General features: G+C 39.5%; 1 protein-coding gene across 2 annotated transcripts in view; it reads left to right on the forward strand.

Annotated features, from left to right (window-relative positions):
• The first annotated feature begins 1,397 nt into the window (after positions 1 to 1,397).
• The window catches only part of LOC122789471 (microsomal triglyceride transfer protein large subunit-like), a 1,260,333-nt gene continuing 1,237,815 nt past the window's right edge, over positions 1,398 to 23,915 (forward strand). Inside the window, exon 1 of one of the 2 annotated variants that reach the window (XM_044056964.1) lies at positions 1,398 to 1,903. In XM_044056964.1, coding sequence (XP_043912899.1) covers positions 1,852 to 1,903 — 52 coding nt within the window. In that variant the 5' untranslated portion in view covers positions 1,398 to 1,851. Of the gene's footprint in view, positions 1,904 to 2,035; positions 2,660 to 23,915 lie in introns of those variants that run through there. The other variant, XM_044056965.1, reaches the window with a different exon arrangement.

The following is a 23,915-nucleotide window of genomic DNA, read 5'->3' on the forward strand; positions in this document are numbered from 1 at the left end:
CGTTCCGACCTCGGCTCCGAAGTCCGTGGAGCCGATGGAGAAGTCTGCTTGCCTTTCTTAGCCGTCGGTTCCGACTGACTGGTCGGAGCCGACGCTTTCCTCTTCTTAGAAGAAGGAGAGGAAGATAAAGCCTCCTTGAAAGAAGGCTTGATTAATCCTCTAAGAATTAATTTGTTTTTCCTCTCCTGGAGGACTCGAGAGGAAAACGCATGGCACACACTGCAGGATTCTTGGAAATGTTTGGCGCCAAGACAATAGACGCACGAGGAGTGGTCGTCCGTAATGGACATTTTAAACCCACACCTCGTGCACTTCTTAAAACCGGATGGTTTATGTTCCTTAGACATAGTTGTAAAAACAGAAGCAACAGTAAAGTTTAAACAGCTTAGGACACAGGTACAATAAGTATGTCAAAAAATATATATATATACTGAAAAGAGAAACTTTTCCCCTATTTTTTTTTTTTTACACAGTAAGAAAAAAGGAAGAAAGCAAGGAGGGTCAAGACCCTCTAACTCAAACGGGTACTTGACCCACACACAACCACTAAAGTAGTTAGAACAGGGGAAGGCCCCTCTGACTGAAAGGAATCTTCTCTGACAGGAAATTTAAAGTAAAAATCAATAAAACACCGAGAAACACACTCGTACACAAAAAATAGCTGTTAAAACAGCTTTTGGGTTGAAAAAGAAAAAATTTCTGACAGGAAAAGATACTATTAATATAGTACTTAGCCCAGCCAATGTTGAGACCACGTCCAAGCTCTGTAAGCGGCAAACGAGATCTGGGGGATTAGTGGTGGTGCATCCTGGGATAAAGAAAGCTCAGCCAATAAGAGGCCTCGCTCTATAGCATAAGCGTGCCGAGTCGGAGCCGAGGGATCGGCTCAGAGCCCATCATTCAGAATGTAGGCGAGATCGGATCACATAACATCTAGATCTGAGGTCATGTAGGGAGAGCAGGGCATTATGGGTGAAGGGAGGAGCTAGGAGCTCGGATCCATAGCTGGATAAACCATGCCGGTTCGGATCCGATATCGGATCCATACCCACAGGTTGCAGACGAATGAATTCTCCTACTTCAGATTAATAGGTTTTGCATTAGCATTAATTTTCTGAAGGATGTGGAGTCTTAAACTTGAATGTTTGTCATTATTTAATGACTTCAATCCTCAGCTATTTGCCAACAAAGTACAGATTTAGGAGGAACACACCAAAAATAGGAGGCAAAAATCTGGACATTCTGCGAAATTCTGTACAGTTGAGATGTATGCATGACTGGCGACCACCAAGAGGAAGTGTTGGGCAGAGATGTGTGTCATGGGGTAATATTTACTCTTAACAATGTCAGCCACTTAAAAAAAAACATCAATCCTCTGGATTCCTTAATAATTCACACAGTAACACTCCACGACTGAAGTCCAAGAAGGGTTTCTACAAAAGAGAAACAGATCGTCGGTAGTTGTACGTTTCCTCCCCTTTGAGCCTTTCATTTCTACGGTAACACACAGCATTCAGTCGCTTTAAAATACACTTTACTTATCATTAATCTCTGGCCTTAAACATTTGTGTGAAACATGTTTAGATTTTTACATGAACACACACCGAACATATATTTAAACTATTTTTCATCTTGGCCCAGTTAAGACATCCGTGTATTATAGACTCGGCGAGCCTTTCGAGACTTCAGCACTGAATAAATCTAACCAGATGCCAGACAAGACAGCGAGTTACTAAAGTCCTTGCTCAAATCGTGGACTTTGATTGTTTGTTTTTCCTGTTAGCTATCCATACGAGTTTTCGTGCTTACGCTCCTTTTTGTCTCTCTCTTTTTCCTTGCCTTTGCTCTGCGATGGGATCTCAGAAAATGCGAGCTCTGCTGCTTTTACTGACTTTAACGAAAGGTAAGGCCCTCTTTTCATGTTTTAGTGTTTTAAGAGCCCGCCCGCTGTCATTTTATTGTTCTCCAGGAAAGACACATCCGGAAAAATAGTTTACAGCATAATTTACGTAGCTATTTGTTCTACTACTTCGGGTTAGGGCTTACAAGCTAAAAGCTTTCCTTTTCATAGGGGTATATCTTTAAAACTCGTTATCTGAGGATGCGCGTAAAAAGTGAAGACTTTGAAGTAGTTAATACTTGGCATCGCATTTGTGTTGACATCAGTAATGCACGTTTCTATTGTGTTTAGATGAAGAAACCCTCCTCAGTCGTTCATGGTTACAGATGTGCGAAGTTTCTGTGTGAGCTGTTTAGTCAAGCGTCTGTGGTAACTTAACGCATAGAGAGAGAGCAAAGTTTTCTTGAATTATCTCAGTTTTGGGGCTAATTAACAAACTTTATCATTACTTGCTTTAGACAGTCCGCTACTGACACCTTCAATTAGGAAGCTTAAAGGATGGCTAAAATTCATTTCAGTTCAACTTTCATGCGTACTAGAGAGAACATTACAAAGTACAGTGAAATTCTTATTCTGCAAATCTTCCAGCAACATTTAAAAAGAACAACAATTAACAAGAGAAATTATCTAAGACAACAAGTAGTCTATAAATACTAATAGCAGTAAATATATAACTGTGCAATGAGCGCATTTGTGCAAAACAAGCAGGTTCCCTCCAAATGTGAACCACCCAACCAACCTACAATACTGGAGGGAGAGGTAATATCTCAGTTTTATTTAGCAGTCTAATAATTTAAAACTGTCTTTCAGCCCGGTTGTCCTGGCTACCGTCCTCTTATAACGCCTCCCTAACAGTAGCAGCATAAACGGTTTGTGTTGCGGGTGGGCAGTGTCTATGATGTTTTCAGCCCCCCTAAAAACTCTTTTGATATAGATGTGTTCCAGTGCAAGGAGTGTTACTCCAGTGAGATTTTGTGCAATTTTTACTACTTGCTGCAGATCCTTGTGATCCCATATTCTGCTATTCCCAAACAATACTGTAACAGTGGGAGAGAATTCTCTCCATTGTACATCTATAGAGGTTGCTGAGGATGGTATTGGGCATGCCAAACTTTCTCAGAAAATACAATCGTTGCTGGCTTTTCCCTACCAGGACTGTGATATTACTTTATACTTATAAAACATTCTTCTGATGAATTAATGTGATTTTTGTATTATCATTTGTACGTTAAATAACAATGTGTGGAGCAATGACTTTTTAAGAATCAAAATGGGGAACGTTCCTCAAAATAAGGTACATTTGAGAGGTAGTATGACTCTACGTCACTTAAGCAGAAAATGTTCTGGGGCAGTTTGGAAATTAGGTTATGCTCTTCACTCCTTCATGAGCTACATGTCTAATTACTAATGAGCCCACTGAAACTTGCTGTACAAGCTGGTTCTGAGATGGTTTATCTTTTTCTTTCTCCAGATAGTTTGAATTTCTAATACCCTGACAGGAAATGGATTCAATTCCTTAGTAAAGGTATTGGAGTTTAGGAAATTTAGTGATGTTTGATGTTTGTCAAGAGTCTTCACAGCACCTACAGTATACCCATAATTGCCTCCTGCAGTTCAATGTTACATGTATTGGTAAATATTGAAGGAAGCTTGAAAAAAATGTTTATTAGCTCTCTTGTTCCTACTACACTGAAACTATTTGATTGTCTGTAGTATCCTACATTGAGCTAGTCTCTGCTTGCATATCCTATTATTATATGACTTTGTGTCTGTTAGTACATAGGGGCACTGTAATCTCAAGGTATGGTGATAAAAACTTTTCTTTTTTTTCATGGACTACCACATCTCTTTTTTTCAGCTTTCTTAACTGTTGGCATTGGATGATCTTACATAATCAGAACTTTTTTCTTCAGTAATGCTTTGTGGTTCATATTCCCAGTTGCTTGTACATTGTAGTGTTTGTACAGTCCCCAATGACAACAGTCTTGTCTCATTATTGCCCCCTCAGTATACACACATGCACTTATGAATATATCACGACCAGTGATCAAATGTACAGTTGTTTTTAGTTCTGTATTACAGGACCTGCATTTCTTTACTTCTTCCACTGTTTCTGTAGACTGTAAACCGTCACGATGTAGCCTACTGTCTTGTGCCACCGTTTATTAACCTTCATTTTTTGGTTTAAATTCACCTGTTTATAACCATAAATGCACCAAATCTTGATCAATATGTGGTTGTTCCAGGAGTTCTCTATGCTTGGCACAGTAATTGTGAGCTTTCCAATTTTCTTTATTTTTCTTCTGGTTGCATTCTTTATATTTTTTCTTTTGTTTTTGACACTTTGTTGTGGTCTGATTTTTGTCTGCTTCTGGTTTGATTTCCCTTCCCACTCCTTTCTGAAATGCGTTTGCTAATTTGAGCAAGGGTGTCATCTTAAGACTTATTTTCTTAATGTTTTTGAACTTTTATTATATTTGGTTTACAGTTTCTTTATACTGATCTTAAGAAAACAGTTAGAATGTTTTCTTATCTTTTGGCCTAAAATCACAATGCATAGTGTTAAATGCATAAAATAAAAAAATGCCACTTAGATGTATTAAAAACGTTTCATGTCTAGCTTAAAATCTCCATGTTTTGCAAGCAATAATGACCGACAAGGAGTATGTTATTGTGGAAATAATGCACTTCTGGAAGGGCGTTATTTCCACAAGAACACACAGCCTGGAGGGCATTATTGCTCTTAGAGAATGGACTAGCTTCAAAATTGTTTTGTATTTTTCTTTTTTGTTTGATTTTTAAGACAGTTGATCCACTGTGGCAACCCCTAACCAGGAAAAAGAAGATACGTACTTGTTACAGTGGATATAAAAAGTGTACACACCCCTGTTAAAATGCCAGATTTTTGTGATATAAACAAATGAGACCACAATAAATCATGTCAAAACTTTTCCCACCTTTAATGTGACCTATAACCTGTACAATTCAATTGAAAAACAAACAAATCTTTTAGGGGAAAAAATAAAAAACGAAAACGTACAATAAGCTGGTTGCATAAGTGTGCACACCCTTAAATTAATACTTTGTTGAAGCACCTTTTGATTTAATTACAGCATTCAGTCTTCTTGGGTAGGAGTTTATCAACATAGCACATCTTGACATGGCAATATTTGCCCCACTCTTCCTTGCAAAAGTGCTCCAAATCTGTCAGATTGCGAGGGCATTTCTTGTGCACAGCCCTATTCAGGTCACCCTACAGATGTTCTATTGGATTTAGGTCTGGGCTGTGGCTGGGCCATTCCAAAACTTTAATTTTCTTCTGGTGAAGCCATTCTTTTGTTGATTTGGATGTATGCTTGGGGTCATTGTCATGTAGAAAGGTGAAATTCCTCTTCATCTTCAGCAGTCTAGCAGATGCCTGAAGGTTTTGGGCCAAAAGTGACTGGTATTTGGAACTGTTCATAATTCCCTCCACCCTGACTAAAACCCCAGTTCCAGCGAAGAAAAGAAGCCCCAAAGCATGATGCTTCACCGTGGGGATGGTGTTCTTTTGGTGATACGAAGTGTTTTTGCGCCAAATGTACCTTGTGGAATTGTGGCTAAAAAGTTCAACCTTGGTCTCATCAGACCATAATACATTTTCCCACGTGCTTTTAGAAGACGTGATGTACTGTTTTGCAAATTTTAGCTGGGCCTGGATGGTTTTCTGTGTAAGAAAAGGCTTGCATCTTGCAACCCTAACCCATAGTGCAGACATATGGAGAATACGGGAGATTGTTGTCACATGTACTACACAACCAGTACTTGCCAGAAATTCCTGCAGCTCCTTTAGTGTTGCTGTTGGCGTCTTGGCAGTCTTTCTGACCAGTTTTCATCTTGTCTTTTCATCAATTTTGGCGAGACATCCAGTTCTTTGCAGCGTCACTGTTGTCCCATATTTTCTCCATTTTTTGATAACTGTCTTCACTGTGTTCCATGGTATATTCAATGCTGTGGAAATTTTTTTGTACCCTTCTCCTGACTGATACCTTTCAACAATGATATCCCTTTGATGCTTTGTAAGCTCTCTGCGAACCATGGCTTTTGCTGTAGCAGGCAACTGAGTAAATGTCAGGAGAATCCCACCAGGACAGCTGAACTTTATTTGGGGTTAATCAGAGTCTCTCTAATTGATGGCAGGTGCGTACCCAAGGAGACTGAATGCTGTAATTAAATCAAAAGGTGCTTCAACAAAGTATTAGTTTAAGGGTGTGTACACTTATGCAACCAGCTTATTGTACGTTTGTTTTATTTTTTTATTTTTTTTCTAGCAGACTTTCAATTGAAATGTACAGGTAGGGAGGGTGACCTAATGGTTAAGGTGTTTGCCTTGCAAGAACAAGGAGCAGGGTTTGAGTCTCACAAGGGATAATTGGCTAGGCTTAAAATGGCTCGCAAGGGCAGTTAGCTTAGTATTAACCTATGAACCTATTATAGGTCACATTAAAGGTGGGAAAAGTTTTGAAATTATTTATTGTCTCATTTTTTATATCACAAAAACCTGGCATTTAGCAGGAGTGTGTACACTTTTTATATCCACTATGTATATTTGATGTAAGACAGTGCCTCAGCCTAATGAATGAAACTTGCTTTACTATGTAAAGGGAAGTATTTTACATCAAAAATATAAAGATATGCAAGTATTTAATGTGTAAAACACATATTCAGAAGTCTATTAATTTGGTTACTGTACTAATCCCTATGAATTAGTTGGGCCATGTGGCATGATTTCATCAATATGTAGATAGCTTGCAATGTAGGTTAACAGTCAGTATTTACAGTTAGCAAATTCAAGGTCATGCACTAGGAGCCAGAAAAAAAAAAGAAGAACTGAATACTAGATTTCAGAAAGGGCACAAAAACGTAAAACAAGCAGCATGTAGAATTTAATGACTGAGAACAGAGATTTATGTAAATTAGAAAACTGTCAATGGCAATTGCTAAAATGGTATTAATATATAAAATATATAGTATTAATATATAAAATATACTATTATTTATCTCTTTATGACAGATAGACATTTGGCATGACAAAAACATTTATTAGAATTCTTCCTCATTCACATTATAAGCTCTCTCTGTTGGCCTCTGAGGCCAAAGTTTTCAACACAACTGTACTCTAGCAGCAAGAGTGTTTCTGTGATGTTGGAACTGGCATAACAACACTAAATGAAAAGCTGTATCAGGTAGTCTGAAATAAGATCAGCTAGATAAAGAATAAAAGAGATGCAACAGAAGACGTATGAATTTGCAAACTAGTCCCAAAGGATAACCATTAGACTGCTCAGACTTCCAGAACTGCTCCAGGGAAGTAAATAGTGTGGGAAGAAATAGCCAGAGAATTGTTAAGGCTAGGCTTGTATAGGCCCTAGGGCTGATAGCCTAGTATCAACCTATGAAATGTGTTTGAGGGAAGCCTGCTAGCTTATCATTGGGAGTGGTAAGCACTAGGTAACCTATCTACCACATGAGGAGTGGTTTCTTGCCCAGAAACTGTAGTTATTGTATTTTTTCCATCCCTCTCAACTTCCTGATTTAAAAGCCCACATTTGCATTTGTTTCCCCCTTTCCTGTAATTAGTCAAGTCCAGGTACAGATTTGCTGTATCCAGGACTGTTTGTAAGCTCTTAAGTCCCCCAAGCCTTTCTGTGTTGGAGGGATACCTGCTAGCTTATCAGTGGGAGTGGTAAGCACTAGGTAACCTATCTACCACATAAGTGTTTTTTACCCAGAAATTGTAGTTATTGGCCATTTGGGCATTTTTTCCATCTCTCTGAACTTTCTGATTTAAAAGCCCGCATTTGCACTTGTCTCTTTCCTGTAACTAGTCTAGTCCAGATACAGATTTTTAGTTTTTAGCACTTGAATTTGCTTGTTTGTGCTTAGCACTTGTTCAGAACTTGTAAGCACTAAATAAGCTACAAATTACTACAGCACTCAACCTTCCTCATTACCTAGAGGAAAACAGTTTTTTTTTTCCTCACTTGCTTAGAGAAAAACAGCTCTTGTACTCACTTTCCTCACTTGTCTAGAGGAAAATAGTTTTTTATTCAGGCATGTCCAAGGGTCAGAGCCCAGTGTTCTCTCCTGTCTATCTAATGAATGTACACAGACAACCCTCTCCTCCTACCACGCAACACTACAACCTGTCAGAGATGCACTTATCTAGCCAAACTGGAGGTAAAGCTCTCTCCAACCACGACTGAACTTGACAGTCAAGCGGAGAAGGTAAACACTTGCACCACACCACACTCATTACATAGTCCCACTAAACCTTCACCACCAAAATCCACACATAGAAACACAAAAACATTTGCGGAGGCTCTCACTAATAATCTGCTGAAGCAACAGAGACCTCCAAAGCAGAAATGCAAGCAGTCTCCACCCCCAACACAACCCAAATGACACACAGCCCACAGGCTTAGTGTGCCACCCAACCACAGCCCATAAGGCAAAACATACCCAACACACTAGTCATAGGTGACTCTATAGTAAGGCACACTGATGTCCCACTCACCAGGTTAAACAAGGAGAAGGTTACTGTCAGCTGCCTGTCAGGTGCCAGGATCCGCCACATAACCCATGCACTTAGGTCACTCCACAACAAGTACAAATATGACTCTGTCATTGTTCATGTTGGTGTGAACGACCTGAGATTTACCTCCCTGGACTACATGAAAAGAGACATGGAAGAGCTCTCTGATCTTGTAACCTAGGCAGGTATGACCCTTGCCTTGAGTAGCATCCTGCCATCCCCCAGAATGATACCACAGTACAAGCACAAAATGATTGACTTCAGCAATTGGCTAAGCTTCTGGTGTCATTCTAAGGGGAACCAGTGTCTGTCTGCCTGGAACGACATGGTCGACAGACCACGATGCTTTGCCAGAGATGGCCTGCACCTGTCGCCCGTGGGATTCCGGATACTGGCTAAGGCTCTTGCCGCCCCTATAGTGCCTTTTTAGGCAACATTCAAATGACAAATTCAACACTGTAACAGGAACAGGCAAGCAAAAAGTGAGGGTAATGCTACTCAGTGCTTGAAGTCTAAATCTCAAAATGCATTCACTCGAGGCACTCCTTTAAAATGGAGAACATCGATATCTGTGCAGTAACGAGACCTGGTTCAATGCTCCAGAGATTACTCCTGTATTACCAGGCTATAACTCATACCACACTTTTCGGCCATCTAACCTGGACCAGAACACCAAAGGCGGAGGTGTGCCCATATTCATTAAGGATATCCACACTGCCAGGCTAGTTACTCAGCATAATGCATCCGTGGTTATCAAAATGCAACTAACTCTGGGCAAAACTGCAATCCAAATTGCAGCTTGCTACAAATCCCCCACCATGCCACAGGATTCCCACTCCTCTTTTCTTGATATACTGGAAAATATTAGGGTTCAACCAAACACCCTAATAATGGGCGTTTTCAAGTACCCCACCATTAACTGGGAAAACTATTCCTTTACCAACTCCTTCGCTCAACGCTTTCTGGAATTCATAAATTCCAATGCCCTGGATCAACTTAACAACACCGCCACCAGGGGCAACAATATCCTAGACCTAGTCATTACCACCATGAGTGACTGGTGTTCTACACCTGAAGTCAACTTCCGACCATGAGCTAATCACCCCAGATATCCACATCCCGCTCCCACCCCCCATTAAGGAAACCACGGTAAAAAATTTCTCCAAAGCCAGCTTTATCCTTCTTAAGACAGAAGTGGCAAACTTCATGACACCCATGCAGATGGACAGTACAGTTACGACTGCTGAATCCTACACAAATGCACTCTATAAGCACTTACTCGAGTGCATGGATCGTGCTATCCCAAACAGAACCAAGACGCTATCCTCCAAAAAAAGGAAGCTAATCTGGTGGTCCCCTGCCATAAACAAACTCTACAATAGAAGGAAGAAACTGTTGCAAAAGAGAGTAAAATCCCATGAGTGGAAGAGCTCCCTGGTCAGCCGCAGTAAGAAGCTGAGATCCCTTATAAGATCCTCCAAAGCTAGCTACGAAAACAAAATCACCACTGATTCTAAGGACAACCACAAAGCATTCTATAGCTATGTCAAGAATCTCAATGGCAACACTCAGATCTGGTCTGAGTTACAGCAGAATGGCATGAAAATTACAGAACCGACTGATATTGCCAACATCCTGGCAGATAGGTTCAGTGCTAACCTTACCCCCCCCTCCACCCCCTAAAGGGCCCCTATCTATACAGGAAGAATGCAGAGTCCCTGTAATCACAACTACGCAGGTAAAAGCTGCACTCTCTAAAGCCAAAAATACAGCATCCATGGGGACCGGACAACATCCCAGGCTGCATTTTAGATGAACTTCAGAACGAACTGGCTCCCCACCTAAGCACCCTGTTCAATCATAGCCTCACATCAGGCTTTGTACCCAATGAATGGCACACAGCAGCAGTTATCCCACTCCACAAAGGGGGAGCCACCACTGATCCCAGGAACTATCACCTTATTAGCCTGACGAGCCCGGCCTGCAAGGCCGTGGACTGTATCATCGTGGAACTCCTAAACAAAGACAATGGTAACCTCCAAACTCTGGACCCCACCCAGTTCGAGTTTGTGAAAGGCAGATCATGTCCGACTTCTTTGAGGCAGTCACCAAAGCCTTAGACGAGAGTAAGGTGGTTCACGCAGCCTATCTTGACCTCGTCAAGGCTTTCGACATCATCCCCCATTCTGGAATTGTAGCTAAACACACTAAAGTAGGTATAAATCCCTATGTCACAAGATGGGTTGCCAGCTGACAGACTGACAGAACCCACACTGTAAAAATTGCAGACTCCAAATCTGACTTCAAACCAGTGACAAGTGGAGTACCACAGGGTTCAGTACTGGGACCTCTCCTGTTTGGTATCTATTTCTATGAAGTACAGGCTAACACAGAAGGGCTCTGGCTAATGAAGTTCACAGATGACTGCAAACTAAGAGCCATAGTAGAGTCCACAAATTATGTGGACATCCTACATTAGGGCCTCACTGAGACAGATGCCTGGTGTCCGAGCCATGGCCTCAAGCTCAATGCCAAAAAGTGCATTGTCATCCCCTTTGGTAAAAACTCTGTACCCATGAACTACCACGTAGGCGGCAATCTGCTTAATGCAGAATGTGTGATAAGAGACCTTGGGACCCAGGCAGGGTTGCCAGCTTTCTTTGTGGCTAAAACCGGACTAAGATCATGCCCCTCGCATCACCTATAACTCCACCCCTCTCCCACACATGCCCTGCCCATTTTGTGACATCACCGTGGCATAAGCTGATGGGAACGCCCTCTTTTTCTGTTCCGGATGCCTGCTTTCAGCCAATTTACTATGCTTTTCTGTAAAAAAGCATAGTAAATCAGCCAGTGATGCGTCACTAATGGAATGTTATTCAGTCACAACTATGCATACTCCCTAAACCCAGATTCCCAATAACATTCTAAACCTAAAATCTGTTTCCCTTCCCTAAACCTAAAACTAAATTCCACCAGTAGTGGGCATGGTTTGGCTAATGTGCATCCTTCCATGTTCTGCTTTTGCACACATCTGTATATTCAATGACTGGCGGTCGACTGACATTTGATTCACCGACCTGGCCTTGACTGACACTTCCACAAACAAAGTACATGCACAAACTCCGTACCAACCGACACAAGACACAGACACTTTTTCGCTTCTCTTCTGTAGTAGAAATAATGAACAACCTCTGAATGGAAAAAGCACTTTAATCCGATAATATAAAAAATCTTTAAGCTTCCACACAGCTTTTCATCGGTACTATAATCAACCAACTTCTTCAGAACAACGGAAACAACGTCACCAGACTTCCACCTATTTAAATACCTCACACTAAATATTTTATTTAAAATACAATTTGTATAAAAAAGAATGTTATCTTATTAGAAATGAAGAAATTAAAAAACGAAGAAATTAAAAAAATTTTTTTTTTTTTTTTTTTTAAGACATCTCATAAACATCTTAGAATAATCACTAATATAACTAGAATTTAGATGTTATCATTTGGCAATACACATTAATAAAAGGTGTCAACTAGAATACGTAGAAAATTATTGGATAAATAAATAAATAAATACGTTTATTTAAACACTACTATAAACCTTCATTATATTATATTATTTATAACTCACTATAGGTACCCATAGGCCACTGTGGGACCCTTAATTAAATATATTCATCTAACTAAACTCTTCAATTTTAATATACAAGAAATGGAAATTCTGTCATTTAACCCCAGATAATGACATGCGTCTAATCTCAATTGCCAAAACAGTTCACGTTCCTCAAAGGTCAAAGGACACTAAAATTAACTCCTATATGGCAAGAATTCATTGAAAAGAAACATTCTCGAACAGCTACCTCCAGTTTGATAGTAGTCACCCTTTCTCTCAAAAAAAGTCTGTTGTAAAGGGCCAACTAGTGAGGGCAGTGAGAATGGTGACAAGGGATAGTGACTTTGTCAAGGAATGTAAATATATGGAGAACCTTTTTATAAAAAGAGGTTATCCGACCGATTTGGTTTTGGAATTGGTATGTGAGGTTCATAATAAATGGTTAGCGGGCATTTATACACCCTTATTAAATACCTCCAGAGAGAATGAGTCTAATAATTTCTCTAATAATACAGATAAAGTCATTCACCCCTGTAGTTTAATTCTCACGTACAACATAGATATAAAAAATTAATTTCAATTATATTTAAGAATTGGAGTCATCTTAGAAATGATGGAACATGTAGAGATATATTAAAAGACCGCCCAAAAATAACATTTAGGACGGGCAAAAATCTCAAAGGTATTTTGGAATTTAACGTCGAATGTGCACCAATGAGACTCTGTATGTATAAATGTAATATGTGCCGCTACTGTAAATATGTAACAGTGGGTGCAACATTCGTAATTAGAGACCAAAAATACAAGGCAAACTTAATTGTTCTACCCCAGGTGTTGTTTACCTAGCACGCTGTATCTGCTGTCCTGTTTTCTATGTCGGAAAGACTGACAGAAAACTTTACGAGCGTATTTATGAACACACTTACGCCATTAGAAAAGGGAAGGTAGATAATGCCTTGGCGAAACATGTTAGTGAATATCCTTGTCATTCCTTTTCCTTTATGGCTATGGACCACGTTCACCAAGAAGGTAGGGGGGTAGTTGATTCCCTCATTTTAGAGGAACGTGAACTGTTTTGGCAATTGAGATTAGACGCATGTCATTATCTGGGGTTAAATGACAGAATTTCCATTTCTTGTATACTAAAATTGAAGAGTTTAGTTAGATGAAAATATTTAATTAAGGGTCCCACAGTGGACTATGGGTACCTATAGTGAGTTATAAATAATATAATATAATGAAGGTTTATAGTAGTGTTTAAATAAACATATTTATTTATTTATTTATCCAATAATTGTTGACGTATTCTAGTTGACACCTTTTATTAATGTGTATTGCCAAATGATAACATCTAAATTCTAGTTATATTAGTGATTATTCTAAGATATTTATGAGATGTCTTAAAAAAAAAATTCTTTTAAATTTCTTCGTTTTTTAATTTCTTTGTTTTAATAAGATAACATCCTTTTTTATACAAAGTGTATTTTAAATTAAATATTTAGTGTGAGGTATTTAAATAGGTGGAAGTCTGGTGACGTTGTTTCCGTTGTTCTGAAGAAGTTGGTTGATTATAGTACCGACGAAAAGCTGTGTGGAAGCTTAAATATTTTTTATATTATCGGATTAAAGTGCTTTTTCCATTCGGAGGTTGTTCATTATTTCTACTGCAGAAGAGAAGCGAAGGGGTGTCTGTGTCTTGTGTCGCTTGACTGACACTTCATCCACTTGATTTGCCTGGCAAAGTAAATGCATGGCTGTGGCCACTTTCCTCCAGAAAAGTGCATTGTGTGATCATTAAGTAAATAGCAGCATGATTAGTTTCATGTTAGGGTGACACCTTCATACAACCAAAACAGAAACAACTGAGAAGGTCTGGCTAATAATTGGTAAGTGGCCACATGAAACCAGCAGTACAAGTGGAAATAACTGCAGCCCAGTCACTTCCTCAAAGTATCACTTATCTGACTTTCATTTGGTGTTAACATGCAGGAGCATGGCTCTCAACGAATATTTTGGTCCGTTCCTCATGGACAAATTAATTAACAATCGGGGCAATCAGGAACACTTTTAACATTATTGGTACTATTGACTTGAGACATTGACAGAATAAGAGAATATGAATTAATATCCATTTTCTGAAATAAAAGAAAGTCTAACTATAATTATTGTCATTATTTAAGTGCAATTCTCCAAACATCACCAGTTTTAGGGGGATTAAAAGAGAAATAAAATTTGACTCTGGGACAGTCTATAAACAGGGGAGAAAGGAACATTGTTGTCAAAACAAGTCTCACGACATTGTGGCAAACTATGAAGTCACCAGTAATCAGACTGCACAGATGTTCAGGCTACCGGCAAGTGGCACACACAAAATACTAAGCTCACAGTACCAATCACAGCTGAATTTCTTCTATTTACTAAAATTACAAAAAGAACTCCACTCATCAAATGTTCTGCTTCTATCAGTTCAACAGAAGTCAACTTCCCATCGCTAACAACTTTTATTTAAATAATTCCTGTACATCATGTAATCCAGAAGTAAACACTATATTGTGTTACTGGACGGTATTTAATATCTCATAAATGACCTGAAGAAACAAATATAATACATGCAGCTAAATAATTTTGTTTACAACCAAATAATTTTGTTTACAACCAAGGGAAACCCCGGAACCAATCTGCCACACTACTACAATATTTTCAGTTTCAGAACAGCTAAGTACACAAAACCTTCGGTGCAATCTTTTATCAGAGACCCTGACCCATACCGAATAAACTACAGGTCCAGACACTATATTTCTCAAGACTACTGAAGTATTGGCATACAGGCTAATATGCAAGACTATGAAAAAGAAAGAAAACTAACAATCAGGTTTACTACCTTTCAATCCAATCCCGTTGACCCAGTGTTCCAACACAGCAGGAAATACATAATGGAACTTGAGCGTATGTTTCTTGGCCCACAACTTCCCAACCTTTATGCATCAACTTTCAACTTCTTTTCTGTCAGACAGCAATGCATAATGTTTCCACTACTGAGATTGGCGCCCCGGCTGGAAAGAATTTCGTACAGGTGGCTGCTGCAGCATCCATCCAATCAGTGAAGGGCGGCTCGGGGGTGTTCTATAAGGAACTGGCCTATCAGCCGTAGAGGGAGTGAAATTCTATTTGGAAGTTGGTGCTACTGAAGTGAGTCGAACAACTGACACTTTTAAATGGATGCTCAGTTTTTTTTTTTATCAGCATTCCAGTTTTTAAGTGTGGTTGTGTGTTGATTGAACTTTTTACTCCAACTTTACTCAGTGGCACAAAACCCGGACTTCACATGTCCGGTTTTGAATGAAATTTGTAACCGGACAGTTTGTCAGAAAACCGGACAGTCCGGTCAAAAACGGGCAGCTGGCAACCCTAGACCCAGGTGGACAGTAGTTTCTCCTTTGATCATCACATCACTGCAGTAGTCCGGAAATCCTTCTACGTGGCACACCATCATAAAAGGGTTCTCATCTAGGAAAAAAAGAGGTCATTGTTCCCATCTACTTGACATTCATTAGACCCATTATAGAGTACAACGCCCCTTTTGAAATGTACCTCACAAGACATCTGCAGCAGCTGGAAAGGCCACAGAAGTACCTCACAAAGAAGATTACTGTCCTCAAACAGATGCCCTACACTGACCGTCTCAAAAAAACTCCCGTAGCATATCGCTTACTCCAAGGTGATCTCTGCCTAACATATAAAGCTATGTCAAACCCAGAGCTGTTGGATATGCTACACCTACAGAAATCCCAATCCCTCCGAGCTACACGTTCTAGGGACCTAAACCTTGTCACCACAATAAACAGGGCATGCTGGAGGAATAGATTTCTGTCCTAGAAACTTCCCATACTCTGGAACAAGCTACCCATCTATGTCAAGCAAAGTTCCTCATTAGCACTCTTCAAGAAAAATCTTGTTGAGTGGACGGGAAATAGGAAATACACACCAGGGATCGCTTCTGTGGCTCTGCTTGACAGGGGCACAGGAAAATAACTTTCTTGGGTGGCATAAGGGCTAGGCTTACTTAGGCCCTTGGGCCGATAACCTAGTACCTACCTATGAACTGGTCCCAAAATGACTTGAGAGATTTCTTTGAAAAAAATTTTGTTACTGTAATGTTTTTATCCTCATCCGAACCTAGCTTTAAAACATGTTCATGGAGGTTGGTTAAGGTCATAACAAATTATGAATCCTTCCAGCCATATACTGATGTCATGGCCTTTGTTAGTGTCCCAAACAAGCTCATAAATAATGGCACAAGGTATAACAGAGTTACCTTTCTTTTAGACTACCTATTGCATTCAGTGCTGTCAGTTGCACTCGATGTGTCACTCAAAGCTGTCATGCAAACCCATGCAAGCACTTTCAAACCCATTCTCACACACACACACACACACACACACACACACACACACACACACACACACACACACACACACACACACACGCACACACGCACACACACACACACAAAACACAGGTGAATGCACAGACATTTATTTTTTTTAACTTAATTTTTATTTGGATTGTATGCTCTTTAAACAGGAAACCTCTGTTTACCAAGCATAAAAATGGTAGCACTTTTATATTTTAAATGTGTGAGCTTCACAGTAGCTTAATATGCTGCTATGAAATGGTGCACACATTTTTCAGCATTCATTACCTTTACATTAACATCCTGATGGAGAACATTCATTCTACAGTCAGGGTGGTGATGTACAGGTTGCCCATTCTCCAACAGGTTTTAATACTTGTTGTGTCTTTCGGCTTTTCCGGGTTAGGGGTCGCCACAGCGGAACTCCGGTCCGCTAATGATTGGCAGTAGATTTTTATGTGCCGAGTTGCCAGCTCTGACGCACAACCTTCAACGAAGGTACGCCCATTCACGCATGTCTCCACACAGAAGATGCTCTAGCTGAGAATCGAACAGGACAACGTCTTACTGTGAGGCGACAACGCTACCGCAGCACTACCACTGCAGTGTAACAGGTTTTAATACTGCACTTGGTAAAATATAAAATAAGTGTCAGTAAGAGCAAAAAATTGGTGAAAAAGATGGAATAAGGCACCCTGAGCTGTGTGATCTTGAGTTTGTTGTACTTCTTCAGATAAGACTCCCTAACACACCTGCATTCAACATCAACATCAAGAAGACATTTACTGATTTGCCAGATAAATTAAAGGGCCACTACAGGCAGAAACTGGAAGAAATTTTGCATTGCTACAAAGTTCTACATAAGCCAAACCTACCAGTAGCACAATAATTACTGTTACTAATTAAACTTTTTCCCTAACCATGAATGCCCACATGGGGGCCAACCTGATTTTGTTTTCTAGGAAAGCGCCTTCTTGTCCATAATGCCACTTTGAGGAACAGCTAATGAGGTATTTTCAGATCACAGTTCCATTAACTTGGAATGGAAGTAGTGAAAAGTACTGTGACAGTTTGAAAATACTCAGTAAAAAATTTAGTGACTGTTACATATTTGTTTCCTACATCTTCTTCTTCTTTTGGCTGCTCCCGTTAGGTTTTGCCACAGCAGATCATCTGTTTCCATTTCTTCCTGTCCTCTGCATCAGGCTCTGTCACACCAACCACTTGCATGTCTGCTCACCACATCCATAAACCTTATCTTAAGCCTTCCTCTTTTCCTGTTACCTGGTAGCTTCATCTCTAACATCTTTTTCCCAATATACTCAGCATCCCTCCTCAGCACATGTCCAAACCAATGTAATCTTGCCTCTCTGGCTTTGTCTCCAAACCTTCCAACCTGGGCTGACCCTCTAATATACTTATTCCTAATCCTGTCCACCCTCGTCACACCCAGTGCAAATCTTAACATCTTTAACTCTGCCACGTCCAGCTCTGACTTCTGCCTTTTTGTCAATGCCACTGTCTCCAACCCATATAAAATAGCTGGTCTCACTACCCTCTTGTAGACCTTCCCTTTCACTCTTACTAGTACTCGTCTGTCACAAATCACTCCTGACACTTTTCTCCACCCACTCCATCCTGCCTGTACTCTCTTCTTCACCTCTCTTCCACACTCACCATTACTCTGAACTGTTGATCCCAAGTATTTAAACTCATCCACCTTCAACACCTCTACTCCCTGCATCCTCACCATTCCTCTATCCTCCCTCTCATTCACACACACGTATATTCTGTCTTAGTCCTGCTGACCTTCATTCCTCTTCTCTCTAGAGCATATCTCCACCTCTCCAGGGTCTCCTCCACCTGTTCCCTACTCTCACTGCAGATCACAATGTCATCTGCAAACATCATAGTCCACGGGGACTCCTGTCTGATCCCGTCTGTCAACCTGTCCATCACCATTGCAAATAAGAAAGGGCTCAGAGCTGATCCTTGATGTAATCCCACCTCCACCTTAAACACATCCGTCACTCCCACCGCAGACCTCACCATTGTCACACAACCCTCTATTTATACTATATATATATATATATATATATATATATATATATATATATATATATATATATACATACATACATACATGTGTGTGTGTGTGTATATATATATATATATATATATATGTGTGTGTGTGTGTGTATATATACTTGCATACTATTTGTTTCCCACATATGTTACACCTTGTGTAAGAAGTTCTTACAAAAGGCTAAAGAAATAACTGCAATAACATAGCCTTTTTAAAAAGTGATATTTTTGTGAGTTTCAAGTCCTATCTTTTTTCCCTGAGTTATTCAGAATATTATTTTTCCTTGCATGCAGACCTCAGCTATTTATTTATTTATTGACATTTGTTGAACGGGAAAGTCGGGTGTATATCCCATAGTCGAAGTTTTATAACTTTGAACACGTAATGTGTAAACCATTGTGTTCGAAGTTACAAATCTTCAACTATGGATAAAATAAAAATAAAAAACAACGGAAAACAAAACAAACTGTTTTAAGCAGGGGGCAAGCCCCGCTGTGCCCCTCCCCACCCACTACTTAAATATACCAACTCCGAGATCACACCCCATTGAACAAAATGGAAACCTCCGCTTATGGAGATTTCCATTCAAACTCTCGAACTTTTGCAAATTCGATTTTATGGTCTCGACCATATAAAGTTCGAACTTGTAAAAGTTAGACTACGTGATAGAAACCCGGGAAAGTTCATTGGGCTTGGGACCCATTTTCAGTGGAGGCCCGGGGAGAAAAGCTCCAAGTTACATGAAAATTATTACATGAATTTGTAAGTAAACAATTACGTATAAAGCAAGTGAAATAATATAGAAAACTATCTAAACAGCACATATGTTGTAAAAAGGCACAATACAGTAACAAAAATATTTAACAATGCAACTCCAATTAAACAGAAATATTTAATAATACAGCTCAATATATATATTTTTTGGGGGGTGGTAGGAAAAGGGAAAGGTAAGTGTAGTGGGAAGGTAGAATTAGAGAGTTAAACTTAAAGGTAGGATAGATATAGTTAGAATCTTATAGCTGGGTGGTGGGAATATGTAGATTATAGGTGGTATGTATTTAATGGTAGTATTAAAAGCAGAAAGTGACAGAAAAGAAACGGTTAAGATAGTTGTATAGATGTGTGGACTAGGATACTAAAGATTAGGGAAAACTCTTATAGTGTAACAGTATGACATATACATAAGTATATTTGCTACGTGAAATAGTTTTGCTAGCTTAAGGAGGCTGTGGATATGTGTTGCATGTGCAGCTGGGGTTATCAGTGAGACGTTTTTTGTTTTCTTTTAAAGGAGATTATATTGTCTAATTCTGTAACTGATGATGGGAGGGTGTTCCACAGCTTAGTTATGGAATGGGAATAGAGGCAGCTTACCTGCTCTCTTACTAGGTTTTGATACTTTAAGTAGGTGTTTGTTGTTAGAGCGTAGATATTTGGAGTAAGGTTCAATGATATTTTTCAGGGAAGGGCAAAACTCCGGTTTATAAATGAGTTTATGGGCAAAGGTAAGTTGTCTGTAATGTAGGTAATGTGCAACTTCTAGCCAGTTTAGTTCTCTAGTGGCCTGGCAATGGTGGGTGTGATTTGGTTGGGCTGATGCGAATTTTGCAATCTTATAATAACAGGACAGCAGTTTGTGTTGCAAGTAGTTGTGGATATTGGTGAAGATAGGAGACCCATAGAGTAAGGTTTGAAGGAGAAGACTTTTTGAAAGTTTTATTCGGATGGATTTGTCCAAGTATTGTTTGTTTCTGTAATGTTTGCCTCATTTGAAGTGAGTCTTTTTTATTGCGTTATTAATATGCAAGTCAAAGCTAAGTTTGCTGTCAGTAGCAGTCCGGCCTGATTTACCAACTCTATTTGGGTTTTGTTTATGGAGAATATAGTAAAGTCTGTGTGAACAGGTTTAGATGCAAAGATGAGTAGTTTAGATTTATTAGGGTTAAGTAATAGCTGTGATTGGTTTAGCCAGAGTTCTATGGATGTAAAGGCTTTTTGTGTTAAATTTTGGAGGTCAGAGAAGTTATTGGAGGTACAGATTATGGTTAAGTCGTCTGCATATTGTATGGTAGTACAGTCAAAGGAAACTTTATGTAGGTCATTTATAAAAATGTTGAATAGTAGGGGTCCTAAGATTGACCCTGGGGCACTCCTATGTTGGAAGAAAGCTAGAGAGGTTATTCTGCCATTTTACAGATTGCTGTCTATTTTCCAAGTAACTAGTGAACCAGGTTAGGGTGGCATTAGAGCATCCTAGTGATTGCGGTCGCTGGATAAGTTTAATATGGGAGACTGTGTGAAGTTTACTGTGTCGAATGCTTTTGAGAGATCCAGTAACAGGACTGATGTAAGTAGGTTACTATCTAGGGCATTATAGATGAAATTTGTGAAGGAGACTAGGGCAGTAATGATACTGTGGGATGGTCGAAAACCATGTTGTGAAGGGGATAGTAGGTTGTTGCTGGTTAGATATTCAACCAGTTTGTGGATGCATTTTTCCATTATTTTAGATAGAGGGGGACAGTATGGAAATGGGTCTGAAATTAGATAGGTCTTGAGGGTTTCCACCTTTATGAAGTAGAGTGATTATTGATTTTTTCCAAAGCTGGGGGGACTGCGTGTTCTGCAAGTGTTCAATTTATAAGGATACTTACTGGGAAACCTATTGCCATAGCACTGATTTTGAGGTATTCTGGGGGAGATTATCAGTGGATAATGAGCCTGGTTTCAATTTGCCAAGTAATGTTTGTATTTGAGAGGTTGCTACAGGTTGGAAGTTAAAGGATGGTATGGAGCAGATACTGCCTTGAGGTATGGTGGATGGGTTAATGGGGGTTGGGGTATTGCCTGCATTTACTAATGTAAGGATAATATCAATAAAGTTTTTATTAAATATTTCCGAGATTTCAACTGGGCTTTTGTCTGGAGATATGTTTTGGGTGCTGCCAGGGTTTAGTAATGAGTTGACAGATTTCCAGGAAAGTATGGGATTATTACTGTGGGTGTTTATTTGTTGAGAGAAGTAAGTCTTTTCGTCCTGATTAATGTGTTTTGCTTTGCTTCTAAGTATTTTGAAGGTGGTTTTGCTGGGTGGGGTCTTTTTTCTCCATTTATACCATGCTCCGTTGTTTGGTTGACTTGGATAGCCAAGGAGCATGGTTATGTTTAACTCTCTTTTTTTCTTATGGCGGCTATGGAGTTAAGGGTATCTAGAAAGACAGTATTAAAGTAAGGGAAGATATTTCAAGTGGGTTCCAGTTTAGTGTTTGCAATAGGTTGCAAAAGTCAGACTGGCTAAAATTGGCTAGATTTCTGATATATTTGTATGAATGAATGCTTGGGGTGGAGGCTGATAGTCTGTGTATCAGGGCTGGTAAGTGGTCACTTCGGGTGTTGGGAAGCATGTTAGGATTGGAGTAGTATTGTGGGTGGGATACTAATATCCATTCTAAGGTGGATTCAGGGTGATGGTTTGTTGTGTGTATTGGGGTTTGTATAAGTTCTGTAAAGTTGAACAGATTGATGGAGTTTGTGGAGTTGTCTGGTGTTAGTTTATGCCAATTTATATTAGTGTCACAGAGGATGATGGTTTCATTTGAGTTGTAGTGGTTAGACCATAATAGGAAGTCTTGCAGTGTTGGGATATTGGGACTTGGAGGAATATAGATGGTGGCAATAGATATTTATTTATTGTTGTTGAAAAATAGTGATGCTAATGGGATTTCCATATTATTGAAGGTGAGAACTATTTTTGGGTGGGGTATTATGTTTAAGTGGTTATGGTATATTAATGCTAGGCCTCACCCTTTCTTATGAAGCCAGTCTTTTCGTAATATCTGATATCCAGGGGGAAGCATTTCTGAGTCTGATATCTGGGGTTTGAGCCAGGTTTCTGTTAGCACAACTATGTTGGGGGTATACTGTGTAAGCCATAGATGGAAGTCGGATACTTTGTTGCAGATACTACAGATGTTTAACGTCGCAATGCAAAGGTCTTTTGGTGTTTTCACTGAGAGTGATGTAAAGTTGTTAATATGTTGGGTGGGAGAGGGTCCAGGGTTTACTTTGGCATAATAATGTAAAGATAGTGGTTTGGATTGTGGATGAAATGTAGCTAAGTATGGAGTATGTGTATAAGATGTATAATTGTTTGATTTTAGGTATATTAAAACGCAGATTGGTCTGGAAAATGGCGATGATGAAATATTAGAGTAACTATTTTGGGATGATTTATGATATATGTATGCTGTAGTTTTTTTTTGGGGTTAGTTGGTGTAGTGTGGTGTTGTGAGAAGTGAGGTGATAGAGAGTAAGTAGGTTAAAGAAGGTTAGGAATGTTACTAATAGAGTTAGTGTGCATGATGTGAGATGTAGGAGGGTTTTAGTTGTTTTGGGTGGGGGAGGTGATGAACTCAGGGGGGCTTAGAGCATATGAGGAGGTTGGAAGGAGTGGCCTATGATGTATAAAACTAGAGATATTGGGGGCAGGGTAGGGGAGCGGAGTGAGCAGAGCAGGCTCACCACACCCCTTCAAGGTGAGACTGAAAAAATTATCAGTGGAGGACTAAGGAAAGGTATGCGGCATCAGGCATTTAACTTTATTGAGTGGGGTTATCAACCATACACTTATGGGAGTGACTGTGTACTAAAGGTAATTAATAGGTTTGGGTAAGTATTGTAATACGTTTGCAACAATTATTTAACTGGGATAAATAAGTTACTGTAAAGTATTAGTAGGCTGAAATATAGGCGGGTAGCACCAAGTAGTGATGACTAAGAAGAATTTACTTTAACCAGATATTGACCGGAACTTAGGTTGGGGTCAGTTTTGGGAGTCCTAACTGTCATGCACACCTTACAATTAGAGAGAAGAAAAAAAGCTGTAATCTCTAATTAATGTATACAACAACAGTATTCACCTATGCGAAAAGCTTTAAATGGTAGCTTTGATGTTTGTTTTCTTTTAGTGTGAGACTTGTCCCGTAACAAGCAAGCAGTCGGACTCTATTTTTGTTTATGTCCTGGAAGGGGGGAGAGGATCTTCAAGGAGAAAATGCCCTGTAATTACCTATGTGAAAAGCTTTAAATGGTAGCCTTGTTGTTCGTTTTCATTTAGTGTGACACCTGTCCCGTAACAAGCGAGCGGCCAGAATCTGTTTTTATGTCCTGGAAGTGTGTGTGTGTGGGGGGGGTTATCAGGTTTATTCTTATTTAAACTACAAATGGCTTAATAATTTTACAGCTTCAAGGAAAAGAAAGAGTGCAGCTTTATATGGCAGAACAAGGTCAAACATTTGTGAATTTTAAGTCTGAATAGTTTTAT

This window comes from Protopterus annectens, chromosome 14.part0, assembly GCF_019279795.1.
Source record: "Protopterus annectens isolate FY-2018-M chromosome 14.part0, PAN1.0, whole genome shotgun sequence".
Taxonomy (NCBI): Eukaryota; Metazoa; Chordata; order Ceratodontiformes; family Protopteridae; genus Protopterus; species Protopterus annectens.